The 27,553-nt window shown below is 42.4% G+C and overlaps 1 protein-coding gene across 1 annotated transcript in view; it reads left to right on the forward strand.

Moving 5' to 3' along the window:
• The window catches only part of ADAMTS2 (ADAM metallopeptidase with thrombospondin type 1 motif 2), a 169,634-nt gene extending 142,302 nt beyond the window's left edge, over positions 1-27,332 (forward strand). The window contains exons 11-22 of the mRNA XM_031506005.2: positions 6,976-7,121; positions 8,534-8,709; positions 12,547-12,680; positions 13,490-13,613; positions 14,186-14,266; positions 15,623-15,786; positions 16,949-17,108; positions 18,300-18,432; positions 20,667-20,874; positions 21,241-21,370; positions 22,381-22,470; positions 26,744-27,332. Coding sequence (XP_031361865.1) covers positions 6,976-7,121; positions 8,534-8,709; positions 12,547-12,680; positions 13,490-13,613; positions 14,186-14,266; positions 15,623-15,786; positions 16,949-17,108; positions 18,300-18,432; positions 20,667-20,874; positions 21,241-21,370; positions 22,381-22,470; positions 26,744-27,204 — 2,007 coding nt within the window. The 3' untranslated portion in view covers positions 27,205-27,332. The remainder of the gene's footprint in view (positions 1-6,975; positions 7,122-8,533; positions 8,710-12,546; positions 12,681-13,489; positions 13,614-14,185; positions 14,267-15,622; positions 15,787-16,948; positions 17,109-18,299; positions 18,433-20,666; positions 20,875-21,240; positions 21,371-22,380; positions 22,471-26,743) is intronic.
• Positions 27,333-27,553: the final 221 nt, after the last annotated feature.

Raw genomic sequence — 27,553 nt, forward strand, 5'->3', positions numbered from 1 at the left:
TTGTGTGCAGATGGGGATGTTCCCCTCAAAATTCAGAGGAGCAAGAGAAGAACCTGTCTGGAGGACCTGAGGTTTGTTAAGATGTGGGGCAAACTCCTGAGTGCAAGTGAAGTGCTGAGCATTAGCTCAGCTGGTTGGAGCACAGTGATAATAGCACATGGGTCTGATCCCTGTAGGGACCATTCACTCAAGAGTTGGACTTGATGATCCTTGTGAGTTCCATCCAACTCAGAATATTCTGTGATTTGGAGGAGTGTGAGGAGAGGACATGGGGTGAGGGCTGGCGTGTCCTGCATGGCCACTCTGGGACCATTAAACCCCGTCCTCAGGCAGCTCATGGTGGTATCTCCCCCACGCAAGTCTCTGTGGCAAAGCCAAAAATGGGGAAATTTCCACTCTCCTATGACCCTTTTGAGGTCAGGGTGTTGTGCTTGGACCGGCGCTGTTGCCGTGGTGCTGCCTGGCCTCCCCCGTGCAGAGAGCAGCATGAGCTGGAGAAACAAGCCCAGCCACGGCCGCCGGAGCTTCCCAGAGGGGAGGGATGGATGTGGGGGCTGAGTGCCAGCCAGAGAGAACCCACATGTGAGCACAGAGGGACTGTGAGCAGAGAAGGGCAGCTCTGTGGAGGTGGATTTGCACGTTTGATGGGAGCCCAGGGAGGCAGGAGGAGTGGTGGAGGTATGTGTGGGGTGGCAAAGGCTCAGGGAACTCTGGCCACGCAGCCACCGTGCCAGAGCTGCTCCCAGCCCCGGGGATCCTCTGTGGGGATCATGCTCTGCTCACAGTGGGTCTGAACTCAGAATCCTTTGAAGTCTGATGAGAAAAATCTGGCTTCCCTAGGCTTTGGATGCAGTGACTGAGGGGGAGAGGAAGATGTCGCTACTTGGAAAGGTTTTTTCACAACCTAGTGTATTACATCATTTATGCAATAAATGAACCATATTAGCAGCTGCTGTTACGGTTTAAAAAGTCTTTTTTTATGAAAAAGTTATGTTAAATTAATTCCCCAGCAAGTCACGCTCTATTCAAACCACTCCCTTCTGGTTTTCTCTTCTTTAAGTTATTCCTGTTACAAAAGCTTTGTCTCTTATTAAAAAAAAAAAAAATTAGGTTTTTAGACCTAAAATTTTTGACAATTTATTTGGATACTCTTTTATTTATCGTGATTTTTATATTAAAGATATTCATGATCCCCATGGCGAGACTGCAAGAAGTCATCTTCAAAAAAAAAAAGTTATATTCCATTTTGTTGCATCACCCTCTTCCCTGAGCTATTCATTCATATTATTATTTGAACAGAAATGAGGAGAAAAGAGGAATTTGTAACCCTACAGTTAAGGATCTGTCAGTGCTTCCATTATAAACAGTTTGTCAGGATATTATGCAACTCAGCTGTAAAAATTTTCTTTGGACTGGAACTTGGGATCCAAGGCTTCAGCAAGCTGTGCAGACAGCCAGGCTTTTGAGCTCTGCAGAGATGCAAGAGAGTGTGTGTGCATTCTGAAGTTTCAGTAGATGATAGGACTCTGACTGTTTTATTCTCAAGGGAGCTGTCCCAGTTTTTTGATAAATAAACTTACTGCCACCTTCCAGAAGAAGAACCTGAGAAAATGATATAAAATGAAAACCATTTTATTAGATAAGGCTCAGCAGTCTGAAATAAATGTTGTTGTTTTCTTTGTTGTTGGTTTTTTTTTTTTTAATAGTGGGAGTTCTGGAGGTTATATACCTGACTTTATGTATCTGAGATGAGCATTTGACCAGTGTATTTATTAGATATTGGTGTTTTTAATACAGGTACATCAGATCAATGCTTTTACATCTGTTCCTTTCCTTTCCATCCCTGCCCTTGATTTTGCCTTCCCTTGTTCACTCTCTTCCCAACTAGAGCAATACCAGAGGCTCTTGCCTGAATACATGGGGCTGTAAAATGCATTTATTGCCCACAGCTGGGACTCAGTTGCTGTGGGGCAGCTTCCTTTCAGGTACATCTCCCAGGATACCTCATCAGCACTTGAGAAAAATAGAAAACAATTTCAAACATGATCTCCTATTTTCTTTGGAATCATGCCAGAAAAGAAAAGTACAGAAACATAAGCAATTAAAGATGTTGATTGAGAAAGATTCATTTGTTTCCCACTTTGGGGACTTGCAGTTTTCATGATTTCATACCACTAATTCCCAGGGCCTATTTTAAGCTCAAACCAATCACAACACTGCTGATGTGTCACAGAAACATCCTGGCTTTGCTGCAGCTGAGGGGACGAGATGCCAGAAATGAAAGTGGTGCTGGGGAGGCCAACGTGGTGTGTGGGGTGTAGATGTTCTCACCTGGGGCTGGTGTTCACCTGACTGACAACTGATCCCAAATCCAGCAAGATGCCAGTGAGGAGAATCCAGTCCAGCTGCCTCCTTTCTAACTGATGGTCAAGGGGCAAGAACAGCCATGTGGGAAATGGGAAATCTGTAGCATATTTTTGGCAGGCAGGATGTTAAGGGGCATGTGTCTGCATGCCCAGGCTGTGTCCTGGATGTCCCAGACACGACCCTTTGAAAGGGAAGCTAATGCTGTATATACATGTGTATGTATGTGTACAGATAAGTATATATATTTATGTGAATGTTTGTAAACTCTTCTGTGCCTGTGGTTATTTGAACTAAGTTGCCAAAGAGTGAGGTTCTACCATTTTGAAAACTTCTTAATAAGCCTTTTTGTGCAAATGGAGATACTGAGCAGCCGTTATGTTAATTGGCAGCAAACTAATAATTTTCTGGGTTTAAAGATAAAAAAAATAACACATTCTCCTGGGACCTTCCCAGTCAGAAAAGAAAACTACTATTTTGACAGAATCATGAAGGAAATAGAATAATTTATACTGCTCCTAGCTTGATTTTTTAAAATCAGATTGAGTTTTCAACAGCAAGAGGGAGGTTTCTATCAGTTTTGTAAGGCTTTGATGGTGCAGCCACTTGCAATGGTCACATTACCTTCCATGAAATAACTCCGGTGTGTAAAGTTAAGCACATGGAGGTTCAGAGTCTTACTGTGGAGTCACAGACACTCCATAAATTGCTATAGAAAACCATGCAGGCAAGACATAACTGTGCAAAGCTTAACTCTGCCTGGCATTCTGTAGATTGAAAGAAAACATATACTGTCAGCTGATAATTTATTTACTTGTATACAATTCTGTCAGCTGTACCATTAGCCTCAGGCTTCTGAATCCATGCAAACTTCAGAAATCTATCATCAGTTTTTGTTATTCCATTTTTTAAAAATATTACTCTTCTAGGGAGACATTTATGTCGGCTGAAGTAGCTAACTGCTCTCCACAGGGTAGAAATAAAACCCAGAGTCAGTCATGCAGGGAGATCACATGTTTGGGTCCATCTGCTTGCTGCAGTGACTAACATCAAGGTTTGCAGCACCTGAGCCTCCTTTTTTTCTTTTCTTGGAGAGAGGTTAAGAGCCTGGTAGCTGCCCCTGCCAACCAAGCTGATGTTGCTCTTGGATTTGGCTTCTGTGCCAAGGATCCAGCACAAATCTAGCAGGTCTTCTCTTTGCTCGCACTGTGCTAATGAGATGATCTGAGTAAAACTTGGAATGATTTTTTACTCTGTCAGGAAAGGAAGGGAATGATTAAATATTGAAATAAATAGATATTTTTTAGTAGAAAGATGGATCAAGCAAAAAAGTTTCTGAAAACACTAATGTGTAATCAAAGCAATGCAGTTAATTTCCCACTGAGAAAGCTGACCTCAGCTTCTCTTGGAGACAGGAGACAGATGGGTGAGTGTGTGCTGTGTTAGTCACCACAGAAACGGAGAATTCTTCTTCTTGCTTCTCCACTGAAGAAACTTTTACTGCCTCAGAGTAGTCCTCAGTGCTGGAACTTCTAGTTCATCCCTTGCAACTAATTATTTTAAACAGATGGAGCAGAGTGGGCCAGCCTGTGTGTGACAGGGAATACAAATAAATCAGTGATCCCCTCCTGATGGGACCCCAGGAGAGTGAGGAGAACTGAGCACTCCCAGCCTTGGTGCATGTGAGGGGTTACTTGGTAGGTCCTGGAGCATCAAGTGAGGAGATCAGAGAGGTGCCCATTGCTGCCCAATATAAAATAGTTACAGATACCCACAGAAAATCTTCAAGCCTTTTCTTGGAAAATTGACTTGCAGATGTGTTAAGCCCACAGGAACACACTGGCTCTTTTTTTTGGCGTCCACAGCAGTTGTTTCAAAGAACTGTTGAAAACAGCAGTGGAATGTTTTACTGCAAGAAATTCAAGCTCCCTGTCCTGGAAATTGCACTTGTTTTGGACTGCCCTGGTTGCCAGAAAAATAGGCAAGACTGCAAGAAGTCATCTTCAACTAAGAAAACAATTTGCATTTACCCATTTTTTTCTCATTTTAAAAAAGAATTGCTTTAATATGCTTCATTCTTTAAGTGAAACCCCCTGTTTATGAAGGGAATAGTGCTTGAAATTGGCTCTTTTCCACCTCATTATGCGGTTAATGTAGTAGCAATAGGGAGGGTTGGCTTTAACTTTCTTTATTACACTGGAGATTGCTCTGTCTCTGGTTTTACCTTATCATGCATTTTCTTGCACGGATCTGCACGAAGTAAGATTCATTAGTGAATAATTTTGTTTTCTGTAGGCTCCTGTCTTTTAATCCACAAAAAAAGGCAGAGCTGGGGATGACTCATTTTACACAAATGCTTTTCTCCTAATAGCTCTGCCTCAGCTTCCCAACAATCAGCATTTGACCAGCTTCTCAACTAAAAATCAGTGTTGCTCTTCTCTTTACACAGCAAAGTCAATAACACTATTCCATGTTTGCCTTCCAGTTCAGGGACCAGTCTCAAAGTCAGAGAGGGGGGATAATTAGAGGTTGTTGCAAACCTACATCCTGCTATTCCTGACTAAAACAGGAAAAAGAGGCTGGGAAACACCGTGTCATCACATGTCTTTGCCTCTCCTCCACGAGTCCAAGTACTGGATTCTGGATCATCACATAATGAACATAGGCTAAATGGCTCCTGAAATGGATTTGATCACTGCTGTGGAACTTACACCTGAGAGATGCAGCAGCCTGATAAAAAGATGTGTGAGTAAGCACAGATCAGGAGCTGTCACTTCACATCTGCTTCCGAGCCCAGCTGAAATGTTTATTGACAAGCTGAAACACTGCCAGCTTCCCCCGCATCGCTGAATGGTCCCCTGGCAGCACAGGGCCCCACGACTCAAACTGTTTGTTCAAACAAACCCTACTAAACCCATATGTAAACAGTCCCTGAAGGGTACAGCCCTGAGCTTCTAAACCAAAAAAAGCAAAGGACATATTAGCATTTTGTATTTCTTTCATGCTTTGCTGAATTATCTCTTGTTCTGTCTAACATCTAAGAAAAATCTGCCTATTACAGCTCTGGAGCAAGATTGGTATAATTGGCTTGGTGGTAACTCATCTATTTCAATAGGTTTTGACTTTGAATATCTGAAGTCATGGAAATGAAAAAAAATAGTTGAAACCTAATTTCTACTCTCTCTTCTACTCCTTGTCCAACCAAATCAGCCCCAAAATAAATTGCATGAATAAGGAGCCAGCCACTGAGCAGATTACTGAATCAGTAAGCTGTGCCTTGTCACCATTCTAATGATTCTCTCTTGAAATTCAGCATTATTAATGATTATCCTTCACTTTTAGATTTGCCTTCCAGATCACTAATCGCTCTATGCTCAAGAACACTCTCCTGTTATATATCTTCTGATTTTGTTTTTGCTGGCAGCATGCATTTAGCCATATGCTTGTCTTGTGCAGCCTGCCAAATTCCTGCGTTCCAGGGCTTGTTAAGCTGTGTAAAATGTTGTTGTTGACTTGAATGTTAAGGAAAGTAAGTGACTGATTTCACTTGTTGTTGCAGCCATCTGTGCTCCTGAGCCAGAGCTCTCATCCCAGCAGTAACCGTTAACGCAGACAAACTGTGACAGTTCCATGCAAAGTCGCTTGTTTGCTGGAATATATTTTCCAGCACCCACACTTCATCAGTAGACTTTTATGAAAGCAGAAATAGTACTGAAAGGGGCCAGAATCTTGTGATCCTTGAGAAGAATTCTTTGTGACTTCAGCTGAGAAAAAACTCCATTATTAGGGACTGGAGAAATTGGTGGAAAAGCATTGACAGGTTTCTTTAACAGGACATAACAGTAGAGATGATCAGTACTAGAGCTATGAAGGCTCTTAAAGAAATAAAATAAATCCCTTAATAGTTTGGGGAATGTAGTAAATTCAACTGCTGTAGAATGACTGTACTACAAACCAGGTAAAAGCAAGGAGAAAGCGTGGTAGAGCATGATGAACTCTGCAGCTGTAGGACTGTTCAGAGTTGTCCCTAAGGAATACCACCTGGCTTTTTGGTCAGGTTTACCATGAGATCTCCACAGAGACAATGCAAAAGATTTTAATTAATAGCAGGAATGTCTACAATGTGAGCTTGCCTTAATTCCATGACTTTGCTGATCGCATTTATTATAGGAATATGTGTGTGGATTTGGGAGCAGCTGGGCAGGATGGTGCTGTGGCCAGAGCTCCCGACAGTGCTGCCTGGAGATGCTGCAGGCAATAGTGGAGGCAGGATGTTACTGTTAGCCTCCAAGATTTGGGATTCTGCCATTTCCCTTAAATGATATCCCTGCTGCAGACAGGTGATAAGGAAATGTAACACTGAGAACAGTTTAACAAACTAGGTAGACTTGAAACCTGCATGCACACATGTGCATACTGACATGTAAGGTTATAAAATCTGAGTGAGTTTGGGATCATTGGCACAATCTGACAGCAAGTCCCTCTACTTTCTACTGGAGAGGTGAAAAAAATCCAGAACTTGTGCCAAAAATTAAGATGTGTGGTACAACAGCTTCTCGTCTGATATAAGTTAATCATCTAATCATTCTGACATCTGATTCTCTCTTTCAGCATTGCTTTAAAGGTCACTGCATCTGGCTCACACCAGACATCCTGAAGCAGGATGGACACTGGGGGGCATGGAGCAAGTTTGGCTCTTGTTCCCGCACGTGTGGCACCGGGGTGAAGTACAGGACCCGGCAGTGTGACAACCCACAGTAAGTGACACCCCACTGATGGGGGGTTCCACAGAGCCTGCACGGGGAGGATCCTCAGGGAATGGCCAGTGCAGCAGTGCAGGAAAGGATGCTGAGTGGTGCTTGTTAAATCTGACCTATAGCATAAGTTGTCAGAAATTCTACTTTTGGCACCCTTAGCAAGTCATGAATCATCTTTATTTCTCAGTTTATCCATCTATTAAACTGGTTATGCAGTTACAAGGGCTAATACAGTGCTATGTGAAGCATAAGTAAAAGTTTAGGGTTTTACAGAACTTGTTTTAAAATACGAGTATGAAATAAGTGATTTACTGGATTTTTTTAAACCTTTTAAAAATTTTTCTTTAATCCACCTTTTAGGATATTTCAACAAGAAGGTCTTAAAATATTTTCAAACTGTTTTTATTCCAGTTTTCATTCAGTTGGAACAAAGCTTCTGAGATCAGAACTTTCCCCAGAGTTAATTTTAGGAATTTTGAATTGTCTTGCTTTAATAACTTACATATGGGTCATCTAGATAGTGTAGAATGATTCAATTTCAGTAACAGTGGGAGCAAAGTATAGTTAATAAAAATTGGTATATACATATGATAGGAAATATGTAATTATGGCTATCTTAATGTGGTATCATAAAATGTCAAAATCCTAACAGCAAGGACTAAAACAATTATTGGGATTAAATGATTTTAACAGACAGTGTATTTTTAACATTGAATGTCTTCCTTTGCTGATAAAGCAATTGAACTTGGCTAATATTAAAAATCATCTTATCATTGATTTGTTTTTCTTTTAAATTGAGTTTTATGAAGCAGCATTTTCCAATGGAAATTGTTCTGTTAAGAAAATATTTGCCAGTTCTCTTTTCAGCCTTTATTACTTTGGCAACAGAGAAGTGACCTTTATAATCATGGGCACAGCTTTAGTTGTAAAACCTATTTGCATGTAGGGAAAGCCTAACGTGCTATTGAAAACGTTTTCTGTGTTTCCTGGAAGAGGATGAAAACCCAGCTGCAGGTCCTGAGCTTTGTGTTGCCAGATCTGCCAGGGACCTGGTGCACATCTGCCTGGGGGCACACACTGAGCTGGGCTGTTCTGCCTTTGCTGCTGCATTAGGGGTGAATGTGAATGAGTTCTGCTGTGCTTTCCTTTCCTGGCTACACCAAGAAAATGGCTTTTCTTGCCTTTATCAAGTCGTTTGAATCTCTACTTGCAGAAGTTGCTTTTTAACAGCTAAATAGTGACAGCAAGTTTTGAAAGGAAATATGTATTTTACATATCAGAAATACAGCTCTGGCTTCATCAAGTGCCTACTGACATGACTGGGAAACAAACTGCTCCTCAAAAGATTTAATAGACACTTGATTAGTGAAATAATAGCAAAAACTAACCATGGGTTTCTCTGCCTGTCACAGTCCTGCCAACGGAGGCCGCACGTGTGTGGGGCCGAGCTACGAGTTCCAGCTGTGCAACACCCAGGACTGTCCCAAGGACTTGGAGGATTTCAGAGAGGAGCAGTGCCGGCAGTGGGACCCCTACTTTGAGTACCAGAACACCAAACACCACTGGCTCCCCTATGAACATGTTGATGGTGAGCAGCCCCTCTCCTGTCAAAACTAAAATCAGTTGCAAATATAAACAAAAATTATATGGGGAGGAGTAAAACTTCTTCCCGGGAAATCATGCCTCCTAAATCTGTTAGGAGGTGTTTGGAGGGATCAGTGAGTATCAGTGTAGGAGTAACTCAATTTATACAATGCACTTGGATTTTCAAAAAACTTTGGGCACTGTTCCCCAATGCCAGCTGTTAAATGGATTTACCATGAGGTAAAAGGGAATGGTTTTGCATGGGAGGATGGCCACTCTGAGCACTGCAGAAAGACCTTGTGACACAAGAAGTAACACAAGAAGGCAAAGGAAGTTTGGTGTTAATGAGTGCCAGTAATGGATATGGGGGTAAAACCTGGTGTGTGTGTGTGTGTGTGGATGGTAGACTCTGAACAGAAAGGCTGGGAAATGCTTTAGGAAAAGATCAGTTCAGTGACTGTGAAGGGAGAGATGGAGAGACTGACCTGCCCCTGTGTACCTGCATGTTGTGCTTGCACTTTAAATACTCAGCCAATACACCTCAAGTTGTGCCCATCTCACTGCTGCCCAGGCTGCTAAAAACCCACAGCTGAACTCAGGCCAGAATAAAGCAAACATAAATAATGACTTCTGGATGAGGAGAGTTTGGATAAACCGGGACTTTTCACCCTGGAAAAGCAAGGATGTAGACTAAAAAGATAGAGTTACAGAGTTGTGAGTGGTCCAAAGAGACTGAACGTGGAATGATTGCTGAGTTTCTCATAACATGAGCCTGGGAACAGCAAATAAAATTATCAGGTGGCAGATTTAAAACAAATAAGAGGAACGGCTTAGTACAAAGCATCTAATTATCTTGAAATTCACTGTCACAGAAGGTTGCTGATGCCAGAAAGTTTTAGAAATTATTTTGAAAAATTCTTGACAGCTCTACAGTCCATTAAGAGCCATTAAACACCAAGTTCCAGTCATGATTTTGGAAGTCCCCAAGTTGCAGCGTAGGAGGAACAGGGAGAATATTCTGAGAAAAGTTTCCAGTTTGTTCCAGTGTCTTCCTCCAAATGCTGCTGGCACTGTTGGAGGCAGCTGTTGGATTGAATGGGTGCTGGTTCTCAAACCAGCAAGGTTGACAGAGATCACCTCCTAAAACAAAAATGTTCCTGTTCCTGTTAATGCCTCAGCTTAACTGTCAATGCAAGTGCAGCTGGTTGCTTTGGGCCATGTCTGCTCTTGCCAGAAACACACTGAGAGGTTTTACCAAACAAAGAGGCAGAGGGCAATGAGTCTCAGCTTGTTGAAGCAGTGTGAGATGCTCACTGTTTTTGAACCCTTGCACCTTGAAGGACAAATTCTTGAGGGCAGGGTTGGCCTGGCAAGGGGCAGGTTCTGAGCACTTGCCCCATCCTCAGCCCAGCTGCCATCACTGGGAGGAGAAGGGTCACTTTGGGTGAATCATTTTGCATTCCAGCGAGAGGATACTCTGCCAGAAATTAATAGCAAATTCCTTATAATTAATTTGCCTGACTTTCTTTCCAAACAGTTCTCAGAGTTCCCTCATTCTTTTCATGCCATCTTGGTCAGTCTGTCAGTCTGGGATTTTCAAAGGCACAGACACAGCCTCACAGCTTAATTTCATGAAATAGCTTTGCTGGCACAGGGTGAAGGGATGAAGACTGTGGCCTGCAGGACCTTTGCTTATGCTTTAGCCTTTGGAGCAGTCTGTTGCAAAGACCAGTGAAACAAATCAGATTTTTTTCAATTAAATTCAATGGCTTCTGGGTCAGAAACCAGCTCATTGATGTCTGAGCACTGATCCCTGGGCACTGCTGGTTTCCAATATAACTATGGTATAACTGCAGATACCTTGAGAGTTACATTTACCTGTTCAGGTTTATTAGAGGGAATAGGTTTTGTGTGAAAATAAGGCCAGAGACAAGCTTATGCTTGAACTCTAATCTGTTCAAAACTCCCTTTTGTAATGATAAGGCATATCAGTGACATACTTGTGAGGATAATGCAGTTGTGGCTCAGAAGTGACATAAATCCATACACTTCACAGGCAGCTCTGCTGGATGTGTCTGACACATTGTGCAGGGCACAAGAACAGACAGGAGTGCCTCATGCTGTGGGCAGAGAAAAGCCACTGAGCTGGGGCACACCTCAGCGTGTCCTTGAGCATCCCCATGCCCCGTTGTGCCATGGTTGTCTCCTGTTCCAGTCCCACTGAGCCCCCAGGTCCTCACCCTGCCATGCTCACAGGCTCCTGCACTGTGCATCTGCCAGGGCAGCAGGGAGTGACTCTGCCCAGCCCCAGTTAAATGAGCCCAGCTCAGTGACTGAGCTCCCAGCCTCAGTTAAATGAGAAGGACTAAGAGAGCAAGGACTGAACAGGCACACCATCACATCCATGCTCCTGCACATCTACCATGTCCAGGGTCTAATTTAATAGCACTTCCACATTTACTGTTCCGTGGAGCAGTGGGAGCAGAACCATCTCTAAAATAAAACCCTTGTACAGAGTTGTTGGCACCTAGTCAGACCTGCTGATATTTTCATTAATCACGTGCAGTGAATGTGTGGTATGTGTGGGGTGGGGGTGCCTGCATACCCAGGGGTGCTGTGTACACATCTAACCTGTGTATACATCTATCCTGTGCACACCTTAATGTTTCTAATAGATGCATTCAGTCTGTAATTATTGTGATCTTAATAGTCTCCGATTAAGAATTTGCACCAAAAAAACTACCTGATTTAATAGACTAGACCCTGGATTTTCAGCATGGCTTCTCTGCATGGTTTGGGAGCAGTAGCAAAGGTCTCTGATGTGCCAATACCCAGTGGCCTTGAGGACATCAACAGCAATAACAAGGACTTTACAAAACGAGGGCAGAGGCGGTGGAACGGTACAGGGGAAGAACGCAAAGGGCCTGTGAAGATCTATTTCAGTTCAACTGCTATAATGGAAAGGTTGTTATTGTTTTAAATGGTGGGAAAAGCATTCGAAATTTTAATCTTGTTATAATAGCAGAATCTCTATTTGTTTCATCTAGCAGAAAGGCCATCTGCTCTTCAGTGCCAAGGAAAGCATAGTGAATCCTATTATTGGGCTGAGGACAGCAAGAGAAATGGATAAATTGACATACACTAGTGGAATACAACTTTATTCAGCCACTGACTAGTCATTTTCAGCTTTATTTTTTGTTCTTAGCTCTTCGGAACAGATTAGAGAAAATACCACTTGTCTGGCTGTTTGTGCATGTGTTAGCAGCAAAAAAAATGCTTTTTGTCTGAATCTTTTTGACATCTCATCTTGTTTAATGGTTTAAATTATCATAAATACAAGTACAACCATGAGGGAAAATTAACTTTGTGGTTAGGATGAAATGCTATGACCCAGCTGTCTCTGAAGAAATTTTGGATGCCAGGTTCACTTAGTGTCAAACAGCTGCTTTTAATAGGAAAATTAATTTGGCTTTTTTTCAATTTAAGTGCAGTGCAAGAGAAACCAGCATCTCTCACAGGTAGTCATGCAACTGAAGAGAGGTCTGCTGGGTTGTATCATCTGCAAAGAATTAAATAGATCTCCCCTCAAAGTCAACAATCTGTTATTTTAAGCCTGTCTCCTAATGATGACACATGGATGCTTTATGATTCAGCATTTTCCAAGAAATCACAGAATCTTTCAAAGGGGATAAGCATCAATGATTTATGGGTACCACATTGGGCTCTGTGATGTGTGCAAGGAAGAAGGGAGAGCCAACATTACTGAAAGAGCTGCTCACAATGTTGTCAGCAACTAAACTAAGAGCTGAACTTGCACAATTTGGGTGGTTTTGTTTTTCAGCCAAGGAGAGGTGCCACCTGTACTGTGAATCCAAGGAGACGGGGGATGTGGTGTACATGAAAAGGATGGTGCACGACGGGACCCGCTGCTCCTACAAGGATGCTTACAGCATCTGTGTGAGGGGGGACTGCCTCGTGAGTGTCTGGGGGCTTCTGCAGAGCTCAGCATTGTGAAAACAATTCAAACTGTACCCTGAGCGTTTCTCTCTGAGCATGACTAAGTATAACAACACTTTGTGCAATAAGGAGATTTCATTAGGATTATTGTCATAATATTATGTGTGATATTCACAGTTGCCATGCACGTGACTCGATTCCAAAAGCACCTACCTACATAAGTAATATTTCATGCAGCATTTTAAGATTAACTATTACAATTAACTTTCAAGGAAAGCTCTCCCTGCTGAGGTTTAGTGGGGGTGGAATGTACAATGAAATAGGAATGCACAGCAGCTTTCAAGGAAAGTGGTGTTAGAGTATGGCTGATGTGCATTCTCTTGGTATTTGATCATGCTATTTTTAAAAAATCAATGACAGTTCCTCTAAGTTGGGATCTGCTGCAGGTCATCTTTCAAAGGAATTAGTATCTGACTAGCAGAACACTGGTGGGAGGTGCTTATCCCTGTATAGATGCCTAGGTTCTCCTGTAATTTAAGTATCTGTCTCAAGATAAACTGAGGCTTAAGAGCTTTTCCTTAACCATGCTGCTTTCCTTCAGTAAGAGAACCACTGTGAAGCATAATATGAAAATATAATCAGCCAGTTAACAGCTATTATAGGAACTGGAAGTATTAAAATCTGTTTAGGTGTTGGTCTTCCAGGAGAATACTATGTGGTGTGCTGCTTTGCTGAAGCAGAATGTGGGGGTTGATATGTAAAGTGAAGGCTCATTTGAATTGAAAAGTGGATAAATAAGAATGACTGTTTCTCTCTTTTGTGCACAGAAAGTTGGGTGTGACAGGGTCATAGGTTCTACGAAGCAGGAAGATAAGTGTGGTGTCTGTGGAGGAGATAATTCCCACTGCAAAGTGGTGAAAAGAACATTTTCAAGAGTACCAAAAAAGCAAGGTCAGTACATCCAGTGTGGATTGTCCTGTGGAATTCAGGGTATTTTTTCTTGGTCTCTTATGATTTGTGGAAAGTACCAGGACAATTACAAATCATTTGCAGCATCATTAATTCCAATAAACAATCGACTTGCTTCCAGATGTGTTTGTAATTTGAAAATAAGACTTCCGTCCAGCGAGCAGTTAAAGCTGCTGATACTGAGGCCTGTGCATGCATGGGAGAGGACTTCCCTGCTCCTTGTTGGAGAGCTGTGGATTTGAGGTGCTGATGTCAGCCACTGCTCTGTCACTGCAGTGATGCAATGATCAGGCACTGTCAGGCAGGAGGTTGTGTGGCCTCTGTGGCTGCATATGGCACTCAAACCCATTTTAGTCTTTCTTCTGACCCAAAGCCCTTTTCCCTGTTTTGTTCCATCACCTGGCACAGAAATGGGAATGGGAATAGTGCTGGATTCACTTCATCTTGTTTAATACACCCTGCTTTCAGAAAATAAAATGTATTTAAAAACCTAAAACCCCGCCCTCTTTATGCCATATTAATCCATAACTATCTTTTCAAATATCTCAATATAGGGTATGTTAAGATGTTTGAAATTCCTGCTGGTGCAAGACATTTACTTATACAGGAAACAGATGCCACCACTCATCATCTTGGTAAGTAACAAGTAGGAACATTTTCAGTCAGAATATTTGTTCTGGTATTTATTTTTGTCTCTGGAGGCTGACAATGTGTTTATACATTTGTTTACCCATTACCCACCCACACCATGTACTTTCTCTAAGTATGTTAGATTAGGAACCTTGTTTGATTTCTCTGTGCTGTATTCCAGGGTGTCCCAGCCAGATCTCTGTGTTGGTATGTGCATGTGTGAAAGCAGCTGGAAGAGGCACTGAGTTACTTCATGGGGTGCAGTGCATTATCTTTGGAAATAGATGATCTTCAAAGTCCTTTTCAACCCAAACCATTCTATGGTGTTTGTGTGCATCTTTTGTGCTTCTCACCCTCATTTCCCAGCTATATCCAGATCTGCTCCAGATTCTGCCCCACTGCTAACACTATGGACACGAGGCTGCCAAATCAATCCGGCAGTTTAAGAGGCAATGGAAATCCACTCCTCCCCAGGCCCTGTAATCAATGGGAAGCAGTAACTAGTAGGCTGCTATTAATTGGAAGTAGAGCAGTCCTTGTTCAAAGTTCTGTCGGGGTGAGGGGAGTGCTGTGCACATGGACAGCTGGCTCGTTGTCTTGGCCACTGCCGAGGGAGCAGGATGCTCAAGTAGCTGCCAGAGAGAGAGTGGAGTTAAAACCTGGTGTTACATAACAAATAGTCCCTGCTTCTTCTAACAAGGAGGGCAAATGTTCCATCTCAGGTGAAAACCTGTCCTCATACAAAGGTGGCTGAAGTCTCTCCAGGTGAAGGATGGAGCACTGAAGAGCTGAAGAGAGGAACCAGTGTGCAGTGTGCAGGTGTCTGCAGAGCAGCAGGAGCTTAACAGGGCTGTGCTGGTGTCAGGACTGGATCTGAGCAGGAGAATTAATGCTGTTTCTAGTGTCCCTCTCTCACTGTGGGGACCTGCTGGGGGTTAGCTCAGTAGCCTTTCTCTGATGGAGCAGTAACAGCCCCCTGAGCTGCCTTACAACATATGAAAGAGCTGAATAGCTCTGGGACCCCCACTGGCTCTCAAATTGGCTCAGATTTGGCCAGTGGATTCAGAAGTTGTTATATGGGAGCAGGCAGCTGGGCCCCTGTGGTGCAGCTGCATTGACCTCATTTCTCTGGCAAGGAAGGCTATGAAAAAGGAAAGGAAAGGACAACTGAAGTTCCTGGAGCTGAGCAGAAAAGCATTGACAGTTCAGTGAAACACCTGAAAAAGCCTTTCCAAACCTGTGAGGGAACAGAGGGAAAATGCACATTGGCCTTTTCAGCTTCATCCACTGGGACAAGAGCAGAACAAAACTGGAGATGAGAAACAAACCTCGTGTATTCACTTTTCTTGTGTTGTTTCCAGCTATTAAAAATCGTGAAACGGGGAAATTAATTCTAAGTGAGGACAACTATGTGCCAGACTCCAAAGTATTTATTGACATGGGTGTGGAGTGGGAATATCGGAATGACGACGACAGAGAAACGGTGCAGACCATGGGGCCGCTGCGTCACGGGATAGTTATCCTGGTAAGCCAAATGGAAACACCTTCCACAGAGCCACAATGGGCTAGCAGATCATTCAGATTCCTCTTGTGAGTCACAAGAACACATCTGCTTCAATTATAAGACAATAGAAGATGTATTTTAATTCCTTTCTCCCAATTCATTGCTCTGTATGAGGGCTGTTATAATTCAGGGTTATGTGTTGAGCAACCAGCTGTCCTGATTATTTCCTGTGGATGGCATAGCAATCAGCCACTGAGTAAAGACTGCATTTTACTTATTCTATCTGACATGTGAGCACCAATCAAAAAAAGGTCAGAGTGGTTCATATCAGCTAGATCTAATAGTTCCTTCTCCCATCCATGTTTTGAAAATGTATCCTGCAAAGGCAATGAAATAGGAACACACAGGATTCCTGTGATACCGACTCCCTTTTGCAGGGCAAAACCAGTTCTACAGCTCCCAAAACCACCCAAATATATTCTTTTCTTCATTGCAAACTAGCAAACAATAGACTTCAATTCAGGGGTAAGTTGATTTAGAATCCCTCTGAAAACAACTGTAATGTGTTGATCTACACCAGCTGAACTTCAAAGAAAGAATAAATACTATGTTTCCAAAGGACAAATATTTTGCACTTTGTTCAAATTGAGTTCTGTTTTCTTGCATTTGTCTTAGTGCAGTGTGATAACAAAACCTCTTTCTAAATAGTTTATATTTCTCTCAAGATTAAGTAAAGAGCTTTGCAGAATTCTAGGATTATCATAAGAATATTTGTGTTTTATCAGAAATATAAGCAATTTTCTTTGCTGGTTTCACTTATTTCTGCAGTTGAATTTGCTTTGTCTTTTAGTGGAACTATCTGTTATCATTTCAGTACAAAATTTCCTTCCTTTGTGATGGGATATGGAAAAAATTTAGTATCATGATGTCAGTCCAATGCTGGCAAGGAAAATAAGTCTAAATCAACAACAGTCTTTCTTAATACTCAGTTTAGAAACTCTGTGTCATAAGGATGGAGATACTTTTTCATCAGGGAAAAAATGTGTTGAGTGCAGCTAAAAGGTTGAAATCCCTCTGGGGATGTTTTTATATGTGAGCCATGATCACTATTTCACATCATCTCACAGAGCTCCTGCTATCAGTCTTTCATATTTTTTTTCATTACATCTCCTTTGCTTATTAGGTGATTCCTCATGGCAGTGCCAAGATATCATTGACTTACAAGTACATGATCCATGAAGATTCCTTGAATGTAGATAATAATAATGTTTTGGAAGAGGATTCATTGTCATATGAATGGGCTTTGAAGAAATGGTCCCAGTGTTCAAAACCTTGTGGAGGAGGTAAAAACAAAACTTCAGATCATGCAAAATTTATTAATTGCCACAACACATTAGGGAGACCAGAGTACGAGAGGAGTTTTATTTAAGTAATAGATAAATAAATAGTGAATGGGGTTAAAATCTGACTTAAATGTTTTGGGGCAGATTGGAGCTGATTAATTTCTGATTTATGGTTATGAAACTGAAAAATTGGACAAATGTGCAAGATTTGGATGAGGGTCTCCAAACTGTGAAGATGCTGAACCTCAAAGTGCCATGGGGCAGCCCTTTGTAAATCCACATCCAGTGATGTGGCTTTTGCAATGTCAGGCTCCTTTTTGGGGCCAAATGTGAATGCTGATGCTGTTCCCCAGGCTGATGGTCGGGTTGCAGCACTGGATTGTGGCTAGGCAGGTTTGCAGAGTGTTTTTGAGTGCTGGATCTGGCTGTTATTTTTATTAACTATTATTTAAGTGTTATTTTCATTTTCATGGTGAGGCCGCATTCGAGTGCTGTGTCCAGTTCTGACCCCTCAGTTTGGGAAGGATGTTGAGATTCTTGAACATGTCCAGAGAAGGGCAACGAGGTTGGTGAGGGGCTTGGAACACAAGCCCTGTGAGGAACAGCTGAGGGAGCTGGGGGTGTTCAGCCTGGAGAAAAGGAGACTCAGGGGTGACCTCATCACTCTCTACAGCTCCTGAAAGGTGGCTGTGCTCAGGTGGGGTTGGTCTCTTTCTCCAGGCAGCAACAGACAGAACCAGAGGACACAGTCTCAAGCTGCACCAAGAGAAATACAGGTTGGATATTAGGAAAAAGTTTTTTTATGGAAAGAGTGATAAAGTACTGGAATTGTCTGCCCAGGGAGGTGGTGGAGTCACCATCCCTGGATGTGTTTAATAAAAGCCTGGATGTGGCACTCGGTGCCATGGTTTAATTGAGGTGTTAGAGCTGGGTTGGACTTGATGATCTTAAAGGTCTCTTCCAACCCAGTGATTCTGTATTTAAAGGAGTGAAAAATACATAGGGTGTGCAATTTGGGGGTGTTAAAATTGCATTGCAAGTCTTTATTCAGTGCAGCTTACCACTCCTTTGGTAGCATGTTCATCTGCAGTTCCTATTGCAACCCTTGACAGAATTTGTGCAGTTCCTCTGAAACTCGAGCCCTGTGGGAGATGTGCCAGCTCCCAGAGTAAGAGCAGTGTCTCTCCCCAGGCTACCAGTTCACCAAGTATGGCTGCCGCAGGAAGACGGACCACAAGATGGTTCATCGGAGCTACTGCGAGCTGATCCAGAAACCCAAACCCATCCGCAGGGTGTGCAACCTCCAGGAGTGCTCCCAGCCCATGTAAGCATCCCTGCCCCCAGCACTGCTCCCTGCAGGGATCACACCCAGCCAGCACTGTCCCCTCAAGGAAGGTGGCTTTAACTTCACCTTCATGGCCATTACAGAGACCCAGGACTGTGAGGATCTCAGGCTCTGTTCTGCTCATAGAAATATTCTTTATGGTTCCTTATGAAATAAGTTGTATTAGAAAAGAAGTGTTGTCCTGATCCAGACTTCTGTCTTCAGGCCATCTTGAGGTGATACAAAATAGACATAAATTCAATTTATATCAGTGGATTTTACACAGTGTGAGTTAACCACGTCAGAGTAAATGTACAAGAGTGCTGCAGAAGACAACCAGTGTCAATGTCCAGTCTCTCAAATCCAAATCTTCATAAAGTTCACAGAATATTTTTGGACATTTAAACACAGGGAAAATATTTGACCTGTTAAATTTCTCTGGCTGCCCTTGTACTGTCGTACCTTCATTTCTGCTCCACTTAGTCAAGTGTTATAAATATTTTAATTCACATTTTACAGGTGATTTTTTTGACTGGCAGCAGGTTATTCCTGCCACATGTAGGACTAATATATTCTTTGTGCTACTACTGCAAAAAGAAAGGAATATGTTGATCCCAGCTTTTATCTCTGGGGACCAAGTGTAGGTTCCAGGAATCACAGCAAATAAATAGAACATACCACACAATATTTCCTAACTTCCTTTCAAAAAAAAAAAAAAAAAAAAAAGAAAGAGAGAAAAGACAAGAAACTGTGCCCCATAAACCCTGCATGGGTCAGGGTTGAACGTTTATTTATTGGAAAACTGAAGTAATGACCTAACTGTACCTCAGGCTCTCTGGAAAGGACTGTATCCTCCTTTCAGCTGCAAATATAATTGGGCCCAGGTACCACAAAGGCTCAATAGGATCCTAAATTGTACTTGGATCCCTGAAGTTTCAGTTAGCTCTGTTTCCATAGAAAGTCATCCAAGCATTTTGGTCTTGGACATAGGAGAGGCAATTATTAAGGAGTTTTACAAAGCTCTGGGACACCCCTACAGTAATATGCTGCTTCACTTTTGGGAAAAACTCATCTTTGTCTCAGAAGTCACCTCAGGATTCCTGGTTTCACAGCTCTTGCATTTCTTCATAGCTGTGTAATTTCTGTAGGTTACAAAGAGAAAGCTGGGAGAAATTGTTACTGTCTGATTAACTGGAATATGTACTGCAGTGCCTTGTACTATTTTTTTTACCATTTACAAACCCGGGATTTTATGAGTACTTTAGGACAATTTCTTCAAACTCAGGGTGTTTCTCCAGGCTATGTCTATTTTTTGTTAAAGTTAATCCCATGAATATTGTTTACATGGAACAATATTTCCATATTGCAAATCTCTGCACTCTGTAAATATTTGTAGACTGCTGTATGTCTTCACTTAATTATAACCAAGCTTCCAGTAGTCTAGGTTAACTTCCTTTGGGGCTGTCTGTCCCTGTTGTTCTTCTCTAAGTCCTTTACAATTTGTACCTGTAATTAATGAGTTGGTTTGGGTGATTGGTGATGGTTTCAACTGCACCATATTACAAACCATAGATTTCATTTCTCAGTGGCCAAACTGATTTAGAAATTATGAACTCAATCTCTCTGGTTTTCAGTGGAGTGTTGCTTTCCCCCAAACCAAACAGTGATGATGATGAGGAGGACCCTGATCTGCCCAAGCTCAGCACTCAGAGCACTGGGTTTGCCAGTGCTTCAGCAGATTGAGCTTAACATGGCCAGGGATATGGTCCATGGAATGCCCAGATGTGGGCCAGGCAGGAGCTGCATTTCTAGCCCAGATGTGCTGTCTTCATTCATGTGGGAACCAGATACTGCATTATGAGACAAGGCACATCTCATGTGCCCAGACCTGGGAAGCTCAGCAGCACCCTTGGGTGGCTGCTTTTGACGTAAAGGTGGCCACATTTTTATGTGCAGTCTTGGAAAAGGCAGCTTAAATTCAAAACAAATACAGCAAAGTAACACTAATGCTTATCTTGGAGATAATGAGAAAGAGTAATATTGAAGGTCTGGGTCTTGTTAATGACACTTCAGGGACAGTCAAATAGCTCTCACTGTAACTGCTTATGTTTTTTTCATATCTTCTCATTTTCTCCATATTAGAACTAGTATTAACATCATGTTAAACCTGTGTTTAAGAGTTACAGTTCAACAGTTTGAATTTTACTCTGCTCATTCTCTTTTCACCAACCCAGATGGGTAACAGGGGAATGGGAGCCTTGCAGCAAATCCTGTGGGAAGACAGGGTATCAGGTCCGGTCTGTGCGCTGCATCCAGCCCCTGCACGACAACACAAATCGCTCTGTCCACACCAAGTACTGCAACAACGACCGCCCAGAGGGCAGGAGGCCCTGCAACAGGGAGCTGTGCCCAGCACAGTGGAGAATAGGATCCTGGTCACAGGTCAGTCTCTTTCTGGAGGTCTCAAACAACTAATTTCTGTCTGGGCAGATTGAGCATGACAAGTAATGCCACCCCTGTATTTGTGACTAGATGGCTCTGTGAATAGATGGCTCGCATGTACAGTTGTTTGTTTATTGCTCAGACCATAGCTCGTTCTTGGAGTATTTCACAATTACTGGTGTACCACAAGAAGCAGTGAGTGGCTCTCCCTTGTGCTTCATTACTGTAGTAAGCACTGGTAGTGCAGTGGTTCAAATAATGAACCATGTAATCTCAAATCAAAGGGCAGTTTAAAATGGAAAAGCTAACTTCTGATCTGTTGTTTCCAGAGGGTGGCTGGGGTGTAACTGCTGCCTGTCCTTTCAGTGCTCTGTCAGCTGTGGCAATGGCACCCAGGATCGCCCGGTCCTGTGCCGGACCAGGGACAATGCCATCGGCCTGTGCAAGGAGAGCAAACCAGAGACCGTCAGGATCTGCAGACTACCTCCGTGTCCCAGTAAGGGCTTCTCTTCAATACCTTCTGTTACTTGTTGAAAAAAAATAATTATTTAATTATTTACAATGCCTTCATTGAATTGACACTTGTGTGCTGCACCTGCCTGGGTGGGGCACCTCTCCATAGTCCCTGTTTTGAGTAGAATTCCAAATGTGGAGCTGCTGTATGGCCGATGGGCTTCTTGGGCACTCTTCTGCTGGGGAGCATTGCTTGGCCCAGGACTGCCTGAGAGCCTGGGGCAGCACAGTGGTGATGGCCAGATGTGGCCAGCAGCTGCTGGGAGAGGAGCAGAGCCTGAGTCCAGCCCTGCACCCCTGAGAGTAGTGGGGCTTGGCAAGGGCCAGCTGTTGGGGCTGCTGGGCTGCGGCTAACCAAGGATGCCCCTTTGCTTTCTCCGCCTCCACCAACAGTTCCAGGCTTCTTTTTCATTCCCTCAAACACAAGTTATCTGCAGGGGTTATCTAACTCTGTTTTTAGAAGCTGTAATTAATTTGTTCCTGCTTAATCCAGGGCAATAAGGCCTTTATCCTTGTTAGCTTTTCAGCTGTTTGCAAATGATACTTGTGAGACCATTTCACATATTCCTATTATTAAGTCATTCATATTTTTCTTTTTTTTTCCAGATGTATTTCTCAAGGTAGTTTTGATTTCTAATTAATTAGAAGCAATCTGTCAATTACAGTCTCAATACAAAGATTTTAATGAGGCACTGTAACTAAACTAGACTGCATGTCTCTGGGGATGTGTGACACTGCCATGAGAAGTGCTGCTGGAGAACTGGCCCTTGGGCTGTCTTCAGTGTTGGCTGTGAAGTGTTGGGCACGAGCTGTAGCAACCTCCCCAAACAGCACCTTTTGCCCAAAATCACACATCTTTGTTGTAATCCTTCCATGGGCTCCTTCACAACTGGAGCCCACTCACTCTCTGAGCTTGTCCCCTTCTGACAGGCCAACAGTTTAATGCTGCCTAACATATCTTGTGTTCCATCTTTCTTTTTTCCTCTATTCAAGGAAACGTTTCTGATCCTTCAAAGAAAACCTACATGATACAATGGCTGTCAAGACCCGATCCAGACTACCCCATCCAGAAAATATCTTCAAGTAAAAGACCCATTTATAACTCTGCCTTTGCCCTTAAATGCATGCCACATCGAATGTGGACTTTGCCTTTTGCTCTCTTCTTCTCTCTATGCGGAAAGTTCCCTTGACTTTGCCAAGTTTAAATCTTGGGCTGAATCTGTTTTTTCACACCAGGCACTCGGTGCTCGGTGTCTTTCTTCTCTGGAGCTTGCGTAGCACTGGTGGTGGAGGTCTTGAAGTGTTGGATGTGTGAAGTTGGATCTCCACAGTATGTTGCAGTCCTCTGAAAGGGAGCTGGGATCGGTTTGCTTGTTGCTTGGTGGTGGTGAAAAAAGGCTCGTACTGGTTCCTGATGTTCAGTTTGATAGCAAAACTGAGAACTTATTGTGAATGTGATCACATCACAATAATGACACCTTGTAGTGCTAAAGTTCTCCTTTATCTAAAAACCTGAAATCTCATAGCTCTCCAGCTTCAGTCCGCTGACAGGGTAGTCTGATGAGTGGAAGAATTTTTTTCATTCCATTTTCCTTTGTGGTGCTGTTGCTTTCCTCACCCTTGCTGCTCATTTTTTATTCCTGACCCTCACCTTTACGTTTGTGACCCGTGGAGGGCTCACTGGGAAGCAGAAGCTGAGTTTCTGTTGGTACTTTCCCTGCTCCTCTGATGCCGTTGCTCTCGCCAGACTCCCGGTGGTCGTTTGGAAGGTTTTTTTCTCGAGAAAAGCTGCATTCATTTTCTCCATCGCACAATTTTTGCCAGTTTTGCGCATTTTCACTTTAGAAACAAACCCAAAGCAGAACAGGCATGGTCCATGGTGAAGGTGGTGTGGTGGTGTTTCCCTGAACGTGGCGAAGGCAATAGGATGTTTTCATTGACTATGATGTCTCCAGCTGCTCAGCATGGAGCTGTTTATACTCATTCCATCTCTGGTCTTTTTTCACCATGTGCATGTCTGACTTGACTGGTACGGTTGTGTGTGCGTGTGTGTGCGCGTGTGTGCTCTTAGATGTGTCAACTGGCAAACATAACAGTGTGAACTACTACAGAATTACCTCAATTTTTATTGCTTTTTTTGCTTAGGAGATGAATTTTAGAAAAATGCCTTAATGTTGAAATGTAAATGGCATTAATTTATCAGATCCAGCTTTAAATATGAACAGTACACTGGTACCTTGAGTTAATGTTCATATGGAGTGTTTTTACTTGAATGATAACTATTGGAAGGCAGTAAATTAAAATGGAGGTTGATTTGCACAGTGCATATCCATATCTTCATTGAGACAGGATTGTGGCCTGACTTACTGAAATTTAACTGGCATTCGTGCTTCACCTTCCGTGTTTGTGTTGAAGACTTGGAATTCAGAAGTCATAAACTTCTTTGTGACAGTCAGTACCAATAGTAGAAATGTAAAACTGCAGTCTTGGAGCAAATTACTACCTTATTGCTTTGATAATATTTTTTGGAAAAGTGGCATTTTTGAATCTTTGGGTCGTCAACAGTGTAGCACTTCAAACTTGTCATTATCATGTGATCACATATTTAAATTTTGCTGTTAATATTTCCTGAAACATGTTAACAATTTACATGACAAGGTGAAAAAGCAAAGACACGTATCTGGCACAGAATACTGTTATGTAAAATAATCGGTGTTTAACTGTATAAATATATTCATGACTGTTACCTTTAAATAGACAATGTTTAGTGATGTTTCAAGAGATGGGTGGCTATAGAGAATGGTGCAATAAGGTATCTGGGCATTGTGCACTATGTCTATATGCACTTTGGTTTATCAGGGATATTTTATTAGTGTTTTGTATGTATTTAACATAATATTAAAGATGTGCCAATTGAGTTTGCTTTTCAATATTTTTTTATGAGACTAATGTGTACCAAAGTGACTGTGAAACTGATTTATTTTTTTCTTACTGATGTTTTGAATATATACTTCCAGTCTGTCATGCATACTGCAAGTAAAAATAAATAAAAGTTCAGCAAATCTGGATATTTTGGTTTGGATAGAGGATCAAATTTCATTCTGGCATTGAGAAGTTGCAGAGTTGTTTATATGACTTATCAGATGTCACTAAACTTATTACATAATGCAGTTTTATTTCCATGTATTGTTAAGCTTGACATTGCATATTTTTGTTAGGAAAAAAGGCATTTTTCTAAAGGTGCTGTTACTGATTCTTACAAAGCCAAGAACAGACTGGCCTTGTTAAAATCACATTTAAATATTATATGTGTTGGCTTTTATTATGAAAGCCATTTGGAGGAATATGCATAAGGGTCATGCATCACAAGGCAAAATGTTCAAAGGGGATTCTTATGGGGCATGTTAAAATATATATAAATTGTATAGGCACATTCAGGCCTTTGTATGGAGCTGTGCATGCAGGTATGAACAGTTCCAGCTCTTAAGGGCTGGTTTGAAAATCTCTCCAAAACCAAGGTACTATTCTTATGTTCCTAAGGAAGGAGTCATTCCTAATCTCCAGCAGTATTTCAGCTTAGTATTTGAAAAATATGAAAAATACCTGGCACATTCTAAAGTAGGAACTAGAATTGTGCTTTTCTGCAACAAAAGCAATAACCAGAGCATAGATACAAGGTACAGGAGGTGTTTTCACCCGCCTCAGCCAGCACTAGCACAGTAAGGCAGCAGCACCAGCTATTAGTTTATTTTAGACTGATATGTTTGCCAATGAAACACCCACGATGCCCGGTTTTGTTAACTGAGGATGAGTGAAGAGGTGGCACCCACGCTTTCCAAATCCCCTTGGCATCGCTGAACCTGCTTTGCTTCTCTCCTTTGCTGTGAGGTGCTGACACAAGCCAGTGCTCGTAGCAGGAGGGTGAAATGTGACTCCAGATCAGGCTGGGAACACTGTCTCACATCGGGTGCACTCTAAATAAAAGCAAGTAATTGGAGTTACTCACCCTTTACTGTAAGAGTTGGTGGAAATGTGGTAAGAGCAGGGGGAGAGTGACAAGTGATTTCATCTCAGTCTCAGCACTCTGGTCACAGAGATGTTTTATTAGTGGTGATGCCAGGTGTTGGTCAGTCTGCTTTTCTCCTCAGCCCTCTCCCACAAACCTCTGACTCCTCTCTCAGCATGGGCTGCATGTTGGGATTTTTCCTTCACTGCAGAGCCTGGCTCCATTATTTTATCCTGGAGGTGCAGGAGCTGAGGTGTGGGACAGAGGACAGGCAGCTTCCTCTCCAAGGAGCCTGTTAGACCCTCACCACCCATTTCCCACCAATTCATACAGTCCTGTGCCTCCCCTGAGCAGAAATCACAAGGGCTTGGGGAATCTCTGAGTAGGCTTCTGTTTATGTTTCTCAGGCAGGAACACTTTGACCACTTCACCTTTAATGCCTCAGCCAACAATTTGCCACCTGCATTTGAGCATGATCAGGATCTGCCATAACATCTCTATTACAGTGCAGATTGTTTTAACAGCTATTGACAGCTTAAAGCTTATCGATTGTCATTCTTTCTATTTTATTACAGTCATTGACACAAAAATCAGGACTTCTACTGAGTCTCCCAGTCATTACTGAGCTGGCTTGGCTCCATTGCACTGGAGTTTGTTGTTCCAAAGATATCAGCTCCCTTCTAGGAGGAGCAGAAAAGCCTCATGGCACCACTTTTCTCTCAAACAAGAGTCATGCTGAGAAAACTGCTATTTTCAGAGTAGGGGTACCTGGCAACAATATCACTCCGATTAGTGGAGTTGGATTAATTCTGAGAATTACACACATCGAAATAAGACTTGACATTCCTGAGACAGTCTGGATAAATATATGTTACCCCTGACTGTGGTTAGTCACTGTTTGGTTGCAGAAAAGCATTAAAAGGAGCAAATAGGGAAAAATAGATTTCTTAATATAAAACTTCATGACTTTGTGGGAGTTCAGAGCAGTTTTAGCAAGAACACAGCACAGTCAGTGTGTTTTGAAGTTTGAGCCAAGACAGTAACACAATTCATTGTGGCTTCACGGTCTTCAGGGTATAGCTTCCATGATGTGAAGGCAAAAATTCAAGTATGATGGTCTAGAGCTTGGATGGGGCTGGTACATACAGTTCAGATCACCTTTTGCAACTCTTGGAGTTGACTTTTAGGTTGAATATAAGCCTGCTTCTGCTTGTAGAAGGCTCATTTGCCAGTTTCCCAACCCACTTTAAATATCAAACCCTCTGCCCACTGCCAAAGCTTCAGCTGTGTTTCTTTTTCTGCTTAATGTGAAGATGCTCTTTATTTATCTGTTCCCTTTTTCTCTTTCAGAAGATCATTGTCAAGGAGACAAGTCAATGTTTTGTCGCATGGAAGTTCTCTCCCGTTACTGCTCCATTCCTGGGTACAATAAGCTGTGTTGCAAGTCCTGCAACACCTACAGCAACGTAACAGAGGACGGCAATGTAACCAATGCCAATGTAAATAAGAATAATGTCATTGAGGAGGAGCTCCTGACAACCCCCAGCCCTCCTGTGGGAGTGTCCACCACACAATCTGCCACCAGCCCTCCTCTGCTTTCCAAAACACGTGCACCCCCTTCCAATGCAACTGAGGAGCACCCAGAAATCAATGCAGTGGATGTTCCCTACAAAGTTGATGGGTTGGATAACGAAGTACCACAGCACAACATCATTACACGGAGGAGGCCTTATGAAAGGACAAGGAATAAAAGAATTCAGGAGCTGATCGCTGAGAAAATGAAAAAAGAGACTCTTAGGAAAATAAACTAAAATGGAAATATGGCACAAACAACATTTTTCTCTTATAGAGATGTTACAAACATCATAGTATTGGCCATTGTAGAGACTAAGAATGGGGAAAAATCAAAGTGGTGCTATGGCAGAGATACCAAATTCTCAAGCCTACTATAAATGGAAATGACAGATTGTTTTATAAGTGCTAATCTGACCACTTTGATGGCTAGGTTAGGTGTACAGGGTATGGCAGAGTGTTAGTGCAATATCCCTACAGTGTCCCACTGAATCCAAACAAACCATGGTACTTAGGTCAGGTTGGCAGGTTTCTCAGTTACAGGCTTTTTAAAGTCTTCTATGCCTATGTAAAACTGCTTGGGAATAG

Source organism: Lonchura striata, chromosome 15 (genome assembly GCF_046129695.1).
Source record: "Lonchura striata isolate bLonStr1 chromosome 15, bLonStr1.mat, whole genome shotgun sequence".
NCBI classification, from domain to species: domain Eukaryota; kingdom Metazoa; phylum Chordata; class Aves; order Passeriformes; family Estrildidae; genus Lonchura; species Lonchura striata.